This window comes from Balearica regulorum, chromosome 1 (assembly GCF_011004875.1).
Source record: "Balearica regulorum gibbericeps isolate bBalReg1 chromosome 1, bBalReg1.pri, whole genome shotgun sequence".
Taxonomy (NCBI): Eukaryota; Metazoa; Chordata; class Aves; order Gruiformes; family Gruidae; genus Balearica; species Balearica regulorum.
Window position 1 is genome coordinate 80908040 of NC_046184.1, and position 13462 is coordinate 80921501.

General features: G+C 41.7%; 1 protein-coding gene across 1 annotated transcript; it reads left to right on the plus strand.

Moving 5' to 3' along the window:
• Positions 1-423: 423 nt before the first annotated feature.
• Positions 424-13227, plus strand: KLHL42 (kelch like family member 42). Its single transcript, XM_010313371.2, has 3 exons — positions 424-1316; positions 8399-8592; positions 12486-13227. The coding sequence occupies exons 1-3, from the start codon at positions 424-426 to the stop codon at positions 12935-12937; spliced, it is 1539 nt and encodes a 512-aa protein (XP_010311673.2). The 3' UTR covers positions 12938-13227.
• The last annotated feature ends 235 nt before the right edge of the window (positions 13228-13462 follow it).

Below are 13462 nucleotides of genomic sequence, written 5' to 3' on the forward strand. Positions count from 1 at the left end.
CCTGGAGCCGAGCACATGAGCTGAAAAATCCCCCCTCCCCAGCACCGGGCCCGGGCGCGGTGGGTGCCTTTGGCGCCGATGGCCCCGGCGGGCAGCCGGGCAGCGCGGAGAGGCCCCGCCATCGCCTGAGCGCTTCAACATTGCCTTTTTAGGGCTTTTTTTTCTCTTTCCTCTCCGTGGGTTTTTTTTTTTTTTTTCCTTCCCCTTCTTCTCTCCTTGCAGGGACGGAGCCGGCGGGGCCCCGGCACCACCTCCCTCCCTGCCCGCCTCCCCCGGCGGGGCCCGGCTCGGCGCGTCGCGGCCCGGCCCGGCGCCGCTGCGCTCCGCTCCTCCCATCCCGGCAGCGGCCACCGGGGCGGAGGAGGAGCCTGTCCGCAACCGGCAGCGGCCGGGCTGAAGTGCAGCCAGGGGAGGGGGTGAGCGATGTCCCTGGCGGAGCGGCGGCGGCAGGAGGAAGAGGAGGGGGAAGGGGAAGAAGGGGATGGGGCCGGTGCGGGGGAGGAAGTGGTGCAGATCCGGCTGGGGGACAAGTGCTACCCGGTGTGCAAGAGGAAGCTGATCGAGCAGAGTGACTATTTCCGAGCCCTCTACCGCTCGGGCATGCGGGAGGCAGGGCAGGGCCAGGAGGAGCAGCTGCTGCGCGGGGGGCTGAGCGCTCTGGGGCTGGAGCTGGTGCTGGACTTCATCAACACCTCCTGCCTGGCCAGGCTGGAGCAGGAGGAGGGGGGCGATGAGGAGCCCCCTTTGCTGGAGGAGCTGGTGGAGGCCGCTTCCTACCTGCAGGTCACCCCCTTGCTCCGCCTGCTCCTCTCTCAGGTGAGGCTGGGCAACTGCTTTGAGCTGCACCGCCTGGCTCAGGTCTACGGTCTCCAGGACTTGCACGATGCCTGTCTAGACTTCATGGCCACCCATTACCATCAGGTGCTGCGGAGGCCCGACGCCCGGTCGCATCTCCTCCTGCCCCATGCTCTCCAGCAGCACTTGAAGGAGAGGCGGATGAGGGGCACCGCCACCCTCGTGGCCATCGGGGACTTCATGGGTGCCTCCTCCCTGGGCCTGCCTCCCGGCTGTCACCCTCAGGTAGAAGCCCCCTGGTCTATGCTGAGGTATGATGAGGAAGCGCAGAGGTGGCTGCCCCTGGCCAACAACCTGCCCCCTGATCTGGTGAACGTCCGAGGCTATGGGTCGGCAATGCTGGACAACTACCTGTTCATCGTTGGGGGCTACAGGATCACCAGCCAGGAGATTTCGGCTGCCCATTGTTACAACCCTTGCCTAAATGAATGGAGTCAGCTGGCTTCAATGAACCAGAAGAGGTAACCCCTGCTTCCTGAAATACACGTGTGTGTCCATGTATGTTGTCAAAGTAGACCCTGTTGAGTCATGTGGTGTTGACTGGACTCAATCTTACGAGAAGTGATTCAGACCCGTCTCTGTGCCGTGAATCACCCGTGTCTCTTGCATCATGTGGTGGGAAGGACGGCAGTACTTGGCAATGGCTTGGCAGTGTGCAACTGGATAGGCCTGGCAAACCTTGTCTTTACTGGCAACAGTCATCCCACCGCAGCACAGCGCTGCTGCCTCTCTCCCTCTGCATGGCGCAGGGAGCTGCTGTGGCAAGGGACAGGTGAGGGGGACCTTTGTTGCATAGATGCTGGTGGTTATGGCCTCAGCTGTGGGACAACATGAGCTAGGGTAAGCATCAGAGGAGGACTGTGCTACAGCCCTCAACCATGCGTGATCATTCACCTCCGTGTGAAATGGTGGTGGGCTCCCACTTTTCCTTTAAACTGTAGTATACAAGGAGCCAGCTTCTCCAAACAGCTGTCTTTCTGGTAGTAGAAATTCTCTTTGAAATAGCAAAGATTTTAAAAAAAAACAACAGACAACCAAAGATAAAATTCTTCTACTTTCTTTGTGGTATATTTTAACTCTAGTACTGTAAATGACAAGTTTTTCTGCTCTTAGTGGGGAGGTACATTCTATCAGAGCTGGAGATGGCTGAAAAGATTTACATGGAGCAGTTTTTCATTGGTTTGTACTTTCATAAAAATCTCAATGTTCTGTGGGCCTGCATTTCAGTGAAATATTCACCAAAAAAAAGTCAGGAAGATTGTGAGAAATTTCTCACTTTATGAAAATATTTGGATTTGGGAATCATTCATCATTTGACCATTTTGCTTTTTTCCTTTATGCTTTTGAATTGTTTGTTTGACATGTAAATTTAAGTTAGTATTCAGAAACACTTGTATAATTTACATTTGAAAGAATAATGGAGAGCTAGCTTTGAGGGCGACCCAAGAAGAGAGGCCATCTCCCTGGCCAAGGTTGTGGCTGCTCTGCCTTAATCACACTGCAGAGTTCTTGAAACAAAGCCTTTTACTTCACTGAAACAAAATGTTTCTGTTATCCAACGTGAACTTCCTCATTGTTTCCATTTTAGAAAAAGTGTTTAAATCTTTTATCTTCTCTGTCTGAAAAAGAACAAGTAAGGAGGCCAAAATTCATTGTAGAACAGAAATTCTCTTCTCCATCCTTTAAATCCAAAGAGCATGCAGACCCAAACCATTGGCATAAATGCTTTGCATCTGGGTAGTGAAACTGCAGTCTCTATTCCAATCTCTATTTAGCTCTTGCCAGCTAAAACCCCTCAAAACAGAAGTTTGAGCTAAAATTAGTTCTTTCCCATTTCGCCCTTTTTTTTCACTTCCTGTATTGTTGGGAGAATTTCACTGAAATGATTGTTTCTATAATCAGTCTTCGTAATTGACCACAAACATTATTTTTTCAGTATTTCTGGCTTCTTGGAATGGTATTGTGAAAAAATTTCATCTGTAAAATGAATGTTTAGCTTTTGAACACTGGAAACACCTTTTCTTACAGATGTATTTCTTAGAGAGTGAGCCTCTACGCAGTCTTCACCGAGGCGCCTGTGGGAACTGAGATGTTTTAGCTGGCCTTGCTTTGGCAATTTTGCCTACGTGAGCATGATTGAGAGTGCGTTGGCCTCGGTAAAAAAGGATGATGGGGTCAGCCCGCACTCTATCTCCTATGGAAATTAACTTAAACATAGAAGTCCCACGTTGATCAAGTTACGAGGTTTTGGCATTGGTTTGTGTGATGTGTCTAGCAAGAGAGATGTTATTATGTGCGATGATTCTGCTGCATGGCAAATGAGGGCCTGTTAAAAAATGCTTTTTCGAGGCCCTTTTTTCACCTTATGACCTGGCTGTTCAAACTCTAGATCAGCCTTTTTCCTCCCACACTTTCCCTTTTTTCTAGGATATATAATCATTATATCTGAAATAAACACATGGATATTTTCTCCTTATATTACTGTTTTCAACTGCACTGCCATACCAACTGAAGCTTGAAGCCTGTCACAGGTGGCAGCAAGGTATTCCTTAGCACAGAATTTTACGCTAGCCATTTACTGCAAAAAAGTAGCATGAAAACAGATGTTTTTGGAATAGTCTCCATTCTTACATTTCGTGGTAGTTATTGCAGGCTAAAAAGAGCCCAGAATTACACCTGCCCCAAAACTGCAAGGTAGCAGCAAGTGAGTATGTTCTCCCTGAATGACTTTACATCTTCACAGAGTCTCAACTCTGAAGTTATTATTTTTTCTATCTGACATAACATTTCAGCTCTCTGGTGACACACTTGACACTTTGTGGCCAGAACTCAGGAAGGGATGGCCTGTGCCATAGGAGCCAAGAGCAGGGAGATTTTTAGGATCAGGGATTTTGCATTCAACACGAACAGCATTGATGCCTGTCTGCCACACAGATGTGCTGCAATTAGATCCGCAGTTTGCTCAGCGTTGTATTTTTAATTTGCTATGCTGTAGTAAAATAAGCAGGGCAGTTGCCCAGCATGCAGCTTAGGAATTACAGTCATGTGACTGTTTGCCAAATGAAGTTATGTCAGCTGATATAATTACATCCCATGGATTAACTTTTTACATACCTTGAGGGAGGGTTCTAGTTCCCATTGAAGTTGGTTTGACTTCAGACAGCAGAGTATCTGGAGTTGGCCTATATGAAAGGATACATGCGTTGGACTCAAGGGAAGGCTGAGGAGTTATGGAAATAATTGTGCTGATTTCCTCTTAATATCAGAAGCTCTCTGTCCTCAACAAACCTTGTAAATTCTACGATATTTTTGTCTTTAATTATTTCCATTATTGTAATATAGAATCCCAGGATGCTGGGATTCTCTGCACATGCATGGATGAGATAGTCCCAACTTATTTCTAAGTATAAGACAAACACCATCAGATGTATGCCAAATACTTAGCAGTCATTCTGGTTTAGGTTATAGCTGTTAGCTTTCTCTCCACATGTAGAGGTCTTATTACTGTAGTTTCAAATTTATTCACAACCAGTTACTCCTATATATTATTCTTGTGATGTCCATATAAGCTTCAGAAAGTGTTATTTCCTATTTATGCATACACAAGGGAGATAACATTTTCTCAGGCTCATATAGGAAGCTTGTGACTGAGCCTGAAATTTCTCATCATCTGAGGGCTAAATCTAGCCTCATTTGCTGGTCACAAATGGTCCATAACAGATCGCAGTTTCTAGATCTCTTAATTCTAGAGATACTGCTGTACTTGGGATAGTGTCTTCGGAGAACGACCTGGACTTTTCTTCATGGAAGAAGCTTCATGTAAAGGTTGCCCAAGACCACTTCTGGTCTTTGGGGACACGCAGGTAACAAAGCACATTGGGGAGTGTTCAAGTAATGCGCTTGAGTACCTTTCCATACTTTCCTTTAAATCGATGCTGTCAGATGAAATTTGCTATTTAAAAAAAATATACTCATAGGATTTCTACTGCATGTGCCAGTTACAGCTGTATATTCCACTTTTATTTTCCTTCAGAACCTTCCTACTCATGGCAGGTAAATCTTCCAGGCTTGGAAGACCCTTGTAAGCCCCTGGCTGGTTATACACATGGAACATGATTTTTGTGAGCAATCTGTGCCTGAACTGCTGCCACTCTGAGGACTCTTACAGGAATATAGGAGAGGATGCTCCTGGGGAATGGTAGCGGTTTATGAGACCTTATCTTTCCACATGTTTTAATAGTTTTGGTTTTTTTTTTTTTCCCCACTCAAAATTCTCTGTGTTGGGGGAAATAGACTTCAGAAATTTTTAAGTTAGAAATATTCATGTCATATTTATCACAAATGTATCACATGCTTCCAAAGCAAAACGTTGGATGCAGTGTGCTTTGCAGACTCATATAAGGAGTGTTAAAAACCAGTAGTTTTCATGTGCTTTCATGATTCTTTGTTTTAAATGCTTTAATTCTAGAATAAAGAAGTCATCTGAGTTGTGAGAAATTTTAAGGTTAATGTTGATCATTTAGCAGGAAGGAACCACAGGCTAGTTAGTCCAAGCCTCCTGTTCTACAGCAGGACCAAGCTTATCTTGCAAATACACGTCTAACTTGTTCTTGAAACCCTCCAGCAACGTAGATTCCAACCTCCTTCCTCCCAGGTAACTTGTTCCCATATTTAGCCACCCCTCTGATCAGGAAGTCCTCTCTAATACCTATACTAACTTTTTCTTGCTGTATACTAAATGAATGATATCTGTCAGTGAATAAGAAGAATGCTTGCTGTCCTCGTGATAGCCACTTTCAGAGTGGTCTCCTACAGATACATCTGTGGCTGTTAATGCAATCCAGGGCAATGTAGGGTTTTTTCCAAGTTGTTGAATGTTGTCTGCATTCAGAAAGCTATGCACTCTGACCCCCACATCCTTTGCATTTGTGCATTACATTTTTCTTCCTTTGTGTAAATAGTGCTTTGCACTTAATCTTTATTGAATGAAAAATGTATTTTGACCTGTGGTAAAACCCCACAGCTCGCTCTTGCTTGTGTTCCCGGGGTTCCTTTCAGAGGAACCAAGGGACATCAGAAGACAGCTCATACCCGGTCTTGTCCTAACAGGAAAGGTATGCCCCAGGCCTTGCATTTGGAAAGTACTTTTGATCCCCCAAGTTTTGATAACTCTGTGGTGTGAGTGGAGTTATATCGCAGTTGAATCTGACGGACTGTTCAGCTCCGTTGTTTCCAAGCTGTAGTCCATGGAACAGTTGTTAGTTGTGGAGAGCTGGCTGGTTGCTCAATGTTTGCTTTCCTTGTTTCCAACTGCTCCAACACATTAAAAGAGTGTAAAAATACACTAAATATTTCCTAATGTTCACTCTCCATAAAAACACCTGCTGTTATTGGCATGGAAAGGTGAATGGCAGAAGTTTTTCATAACATACTGAGGCATTGTCCAAACTTTCATATAAAGTGTGCTGATGGATACTTACGGCTATTTTTGAGTAAAATGAACCTTATAGTTAATGTGTTCCATAAATCTGAGGCACTTCCCCTGTATGTGATCTATTTTAACAAGTGTTGCAAGTGGTTAAATGACTGACACAAATGTAGGTGGCCTCTTTCTAGAATAATTGAAGTTGAAAAGAATAATTGAAGTTGGAAGTTGTGCTGTACATCTTTCACCAGATAGTTTTCCCTGTGCTGCAAGAAACGATTCAGTGATACAAAGGCCATCAAGCAAAAACTAGATAAATTACCTCCATTCGGTTAAAGTAGTAAGAGGCTACAATTAGAGGGTAACTAGAGAAGCACGTGTGAATTAGCAAACCTGAGTTCTTTAATGTTCTGACATTACACACTTCTTTAGTTAATTCACATCCTCTGTGGCAGAACTTTTAGCAAGTTTAAAAAGTGGCCAGAAGATCTTAGAAAAGGGAAATGCTATCCGTGTGTGTGTGAACTCATTTTATAAGCTAAAAATCTTGCACAACCTCCATCATAGGCATGGAATTACAGACTTTCTAACATATTTCAGATTTTAAAGGATTGCTTGGAAAATGCATTTACATTTTGTGGTTTTGTCCCTTTGTTAACTTGTGGAATTTTATTTTTTTTTTCACCATAACTTTTAGAACAGGTACATTGGTTTGAAAATCATAATGTTTTGCAAGTAATTATCCTCATTTCATACCCACTATTGATTGCCATGTTATTCTGGATTCTCTGAGATGGAAAACATAATTGCTGTAGAGAGGAGATGAACAGAGTGACCCAATCATAAATGTCAGAAAAAAAAAAAGAATAAAAAAAAGAATAAAAAACAATTAATTCCTTCAAAGGAGCATTTTAGTTTCCAAAGCTGTATCAGGATGACAAGAACAAAATGATTCCATCTGGAAACAAATTCTTTTTCCAAATATGTTTAATAAAAAGAAATTGCAGGGCAGTCTGCTGCTAGGCAGGGTTCATTTTGTCCAGACAAAACCCTGCAAAACTACTTAGCGGTAAGTTTTGAATCTTGGATTCATGCAGAGTGTAACTCACTTTACTGCTCAGCAGGCCAATGCAAGTCCAAAGCACCACTTCAGTTTTACAGACATAACGCAGTTCCCCATTTGACTTTATGCTGAGCTGGTGCACTCCAATGACTTTCACACATCCATTTAATGGGGATAGTGCATGGTAAAATCTCAATTTTGCTCAGCAGTAGAGAAGGAATAACCTTTCCAGGCAATGAGACTGTTTCTGAGGAGAGGAAGAGCTCATCTTTTGTTAGACCAGCTTCCACAGCTAGAAGGAATAGCTGAGCATGCAAGTCCTCTATCTTCAAGTCCTCCAATTTCTTCCTACAGACTTGCACCTTTAATTTCCATAGACCATTTGTTTCTGCCCATATTATCTGGAAAGTGTCAGATATAAGGCTTCTTGCACTTCAGTAATTAGAAAGTTGCCCTTTGCCTTGCGTGAAATGTAACAGCTTAATGGAGCGGAATAAGAAATAAAAGAACAGGACATTGCCTGTGGAGTGCTGGGTGGAACATTAATTTATGGATATATCTTGCTTCAGTGGGAAGGAGGATGTACAGACTAAGACCAGTACACATTCTTAGGCATTCATCAAGTCTCGTTTGAAATTTCTGCAATTTTAACTAAAATAATATCCTTGACTGTGTGTATATGTAATAGGTTTTTCTCTACTAAAGGTACTTTACTAAAAGCCTAGGAAAGATGAGGCATCTACTGAACACATTAGTTAACTAAACATTTAGAGCTCAAACTGTGACAGATTAAAATCCAAAATAAAATACTCCTCAGTCTCAACATTAACATCATTAACATCCAGAATGTCACTGGTTACTGTCCTAAGTAATTACAGTGTAATCACAGAATTTTGGCCTTGCACAGAAGAGTTCAGATGCAGTAGTATATGAAGTGATGGTACAAGTCGTAAGTGATGATGAGTATGTTGGAGCCTGGATCGGAAGAACTTTCTTTCCTATATTTTTCTGTACATCTATGCGACTTATTTAAACGCTGCAATCTTTTCTTTCAGGTCCAATTTTAAGCTTTTGGCTGTAAATGGAAAGCTCTATGCCATCGGTGGTCAATCCCTTTCCAATGTGGAGTGCTACAACCCAGAAAACGACTGGTGGAATTTTGTAGCATCCATGCCAAACCCTCTTGCAGAATTCTCGGCTTGCGAATGCAAGGGCAAGATCTATGTTATCGGAGGATACACTACACGAGGTAGCAAGCTTGCTTTTACTTTTTTTTTTTTTAAACTGGATTGCTTCTAAGGCCTAGATAGTTTTCTTCTCTTTTTCAGGAAACCTTTTGAACTGATGTAGAAAGCTGCGTAATACTCATTAAAACATGTAGAAATAAGTCACTGGTAGAAAATAATTGATGAAAAAAAAAATTAGCTCTGTCATAGAGGAATCAGATATTATTTGTTTTTCATGGCCTACATAGACTTGGGACTCTATTATTCTGAAGGAACAGACTGATGGGTACTTCAGCACCCAGCTGACCTCCTTTTTTTAGATTGTGATCACACAATAGAAAGAGAGGTCTCAAATGATACACTTGGTTTACTTTTAAATACCTGGTTTCGACTGTCAGAAGGAAAAATAGGAAGAAAATATCTGCCTGCATTAGTATTTCTCATGTATCAGTAGGTGTCATTTCACTATAGCATTTCAGTGTTTCTGTTTCAGCATTTCACAGGCAAATTCAAGCTGTAGGTAAGATTCTCAGTGCTGAAATAACTTAATTATCAAAAGCTTAATCAAGAACAAACATTTTTTACTTATTTCCTTTCTATACCTTGTTTTCTGAGGATACTGTCTAGAAGGAAGGATTCGAAGTTGCATTCTCTCCTGACAATTACTTTTTCTTCATCCAGTGGAAAAGCAAGCCACTTAACAAGAGCTCCCATTTGTTCATTCCTTAAGCACCTAGTGCCATTCTTTGGGAGGAATACCATTCCTCAGAGTTTTAGAAGTCTTCCCCCCCCCCCGCCATGTCAAATGTTCAGTATTTACCAGGATGTCCAAAACTTAAAATCCTGTCTCTAATCCTTTGCCCACTTCATTTGACCACAGCAGTTTTGGGGTTTTTTTTTTCCGAATGGAGAATAAAATTAGGAGAGAGATCAGTTTTTACAGAAAGTACTGCAAGCAAAGCTAAACTGACATTAGAACAAGCTGTCCCTTCTACTGTCAGAGCAGATTTTAGCTCTGAATCATTATAAGGTTTATAAAAGACGCATTTCCACCCCTCATGATCCTTGTGGTAATGCATTTCGAAAGCATTTTGTTAGGTCCGTTCTGACCCAGAACCTGGGGGCTTCACTGAGGAAAACAAAAGATATCAGTGTGCCTGTTTCCAGATGGAGGGCCATGCTGTGGCGTGCTCTGCAGTCCCAGCCCTCCGGCCATCCCCGCTAAGGGACCCGTTGGAGTGCATCATGCTCCCTGATGCAGTTCAGCCCTGTGCACTAGGACTGGGAGATGTCTGGCACACAACACTTGCTGTGCTGAAAAGTCAGACCCAAGGGGAAACATCCTTTGAGACAAGAGAGCAGAGAACAAAGACCAAAACAGAGGAATGGAAAACCTTGTCTCTAGAGACTGGAGTTAGGGGCTTGTCATTTTTATCTAGAGAAAGAGAGAGAAGAGGTAATAAGAAAAAGCTCTGATTTGGTTAATAGTGCTACAAGATTATGGCAATACCAGCTTTTCTCCTACATCCCCTGCACTTCGCAAGTTCCTTTTCTGGTTGTTGTGCTGTTCTTTCTTCAGGCTGTCTACTTCTGGTGTCATGAGCAGGAAGGTCAGCATGTTGCTGATGTAGATCCTATTCCCTTAAAATTAATTCACAAAATGTGTGTAGTCAGGATTGCTGCCCTGTCTCGAGCTCCTTTTTTGGTACTACCTTTGATTTCAACTTAAGGAGGGTAGTCAGTGAGTTACTTCTTGCTTCTTCCACACTTCAGGAGATTGCTGCTGACCTTCAGGCCTCTGTCTTTCCCTAGGTCTTTTCCTAAAAGCTGTTTTTAATGGAAACAGGATAGTAAAACAGTGTAAAGTTGTGAGCAGTGGATAACTAGCACGGTTAGAGTTATGTTTAAACGCAAGGCTGTTCAGGACAACAAACGCCTGTGCTTGTTATAAATAAAGATCCTTTCCTGAATGAGGCTCTAGAATCAGTTTTTCTGTGACTCCTTGGCCTAGGACAGCTATCAGACTTAGAAACCAGAATTACCGCAGTTACACTGGTGATTTACCTTCCAGGTTGTGCAGATGTCAGAGAACGTTAAGGCCTAACTAAGAGATGCTGAGGTTCATTTGATATTTAACTACACTCACTACATAAAACACATGCAGCAATTAATATGTAAATTTTAATTTAATTTTATTTTTCGTATTTCAGCATATACCTCAGTTTTGGTAGGTTTTTGGACTATTTTTTTGATTTGTGTACAGCTTTCTCCTGAGGCTGCGCTTTCCAAAAGATGGTAGGATCTGGAATTTCTCACTGTAAATTATAATGACACTTTTGAATAAAGACCCTCCTTCCAGTTCTCAGCTCTCACTTGTAAACCTAGATCCTAATAGAAAATCCATGTCAGGCACTATAATGTTCATGTTTTTTATTGCTGGGGTTTTTTTTTGTTGTTGTTTCAGTGGATATAAAAGACCCAGGCTCTGGGCTGAGCAAATGAAGGCCATATCGCAACAGACTTCCATTTCACATACCACCTCTCAAATCACAGAACTTTTTGCCTGGGAAGATTACTGCTATAGATAGACATAGAAACTTAATTGGGATTTCCCCCTGCCCCTTAATGAGTCAGAGCATGATACATTATTTGTAGACAAAGATCATCTATATGTAGAGCTTTAATCAGCAATTTCATAGAGCATTGCCATGATATTTTTCCTTCTTTTTTTCCGTTATTTAAAGAAGTGGCTTAGGTGTTCAAGAAGGCAATGTAAAGTAATAAATGACAACTGAAAATCATCAGAGTGCAAGCAAATGCTGTAGCAGCTCCTCCCCAGTCATGCCGCTAATGCACTTCATTCATGACAATCCAGTTGCATTTATGGCTATTTATACCTGTGCCCTTACATAACTTGTCAGTATGTCACTGTCTGCTGTTCCACTTGGGAGCTCATCTGGAGATCGTCATGCAGGATAGACTTGTGATATGGTGCAGATTTTATTAAAAGACCAGGCTGGAGTCTGCAAACCTGTTGCCTCTTGTCACTTGAGTTTGGATTTTAGCTCAGGTCTCCCTAGAGATTGAAACTGAATTTGCTAGCTAATGAGTCCTGTGCATTCTGTGTTAATTTAGTGGAGCCTTGGACACAGCCAGGGTCTCTGCTGCACCGTAAATCAGGGTGGTATTGTAACAATTTTGTAGAACAATATTGCAAACACATGCATCCACTGAGTATAGATATGGCTTCAGCTTTTTTCTGTGCCTCTGCCTGACGCTGGAGTATGGAGTTCGTGGTTCTTAAATGATTTTGACAATGTGTGTTCCTCTCTTTGTAAGGTATTGAACATGTGCCCTTAGGCCATCCGTGCCACTTGCTGAAATGTAACTAGCTTTATGAATTTTATTCCATAAAACTTTGATTTTATGGAATGAAATGCAAAGTATCAAAGTTAAGCTTAGATGATAAATCATCACTTGGCTACCATTAATGAAGCATACTGTCTTCATGATAATTTGATTCATCTGCTATCACTGTTGGAGAACAAATATTGCTCCATTTCCCTTTTCATAAAAAATTCTTACACATCAATTGGAGACAAAATAAAAAGCCTAAGTTAAAAGGTAGGGATTATTCTGCTAAAATCTGCATCCCCAGGCAATTTACATCACATAATGTGCCAGAAGTAGCTTAATTTTTCCCTCTGCGAAGGAACAGAACATTCGAACTTTATTGTCAAGGGCAAAGAGTTGCAGTTCTCAATAATCAGTATGTCTTCCCTGGTCTTCTATGGTTTTACACTGTAATACCTTAGCAATCTGTAATAATGGCTGATACAGTTTGTAGGGAGGAAGAATCCTCCTCCATGACTACCTTCTAATATATTTATTTTTAAATATCTCTCCTCTGTTTCAGATAGGAATATGAACATTTTGCAGTACTGTCCCACTTCTGATTCCTGGACCAACTTTGAACTTTGTGATGTCCATGTTCGCAAACAACAGATGCTCTCTGTTGAAGAAACTATATATCTGGTAGGGGGTTGCATTCATGAACTTGGACCAAACCAAAAATCCAGCCAAAGTGAGGACGTGCTAACTGTGCAGTCTTACAACATTGCTACCAAAGAATGGCTCTACCTCAAAGAGAACACATCAAAATCGGGTCTTAACTTGACTTGCACTCTCCACAATGATGGAGTCTATATATTGAGTAGGGATATTACTCTATCTACAAGCTTGGAGCACCGTGTCTTTCTTAAGTATAATATATTTACGGACAGTTGGGAGTCACTAAGACGCTTTCCAGCCTTTGGACAAAACATGCTGATCTGTTCTATGTATTTGCCTGATGTGCGAGAAGTGTAACGGGATCAAGTTTTGCTTTTCAGCTCATTAGTCATTCTTGGAAGAAATATTGCTCCCTCTAAATATTCCATTCTCAGAATATAATGTGGCTTTGTAACGTAGGCATAAAATACTGATTCTGGTCTTTAAAAAAGTTGCAAAATCCAATATTAAGAGAAATGCTTCCAGAAACAGTTTTAAGATTTCAATTTAAAAAAAATTTTTTTTTAATTAAAATTTCACCAGGTATTGTTTGCAATTTAAACAAAATTATTGTGTTGGTAACTGATAAAGGAATTCCAAAGGCAAAACTGATCAGTCTAGTTTTATTCTCCATCTTAATAGACAGTGTAGAAGATAAGAATGAAGTATACATGGTAAAAGCGGAAATAAATCAATAAAGTAAATAATAAGTACAATAAAATCACAAAAGGAATTATTTCTTTTAAAATACAGTTTTTACTCCAAACTATCACATTTTTATCTCTTGTGTGGTAACAAATGAGATTCTCAAAGGTGCCAGCAATTGGGGTGCCATCAAGAAAT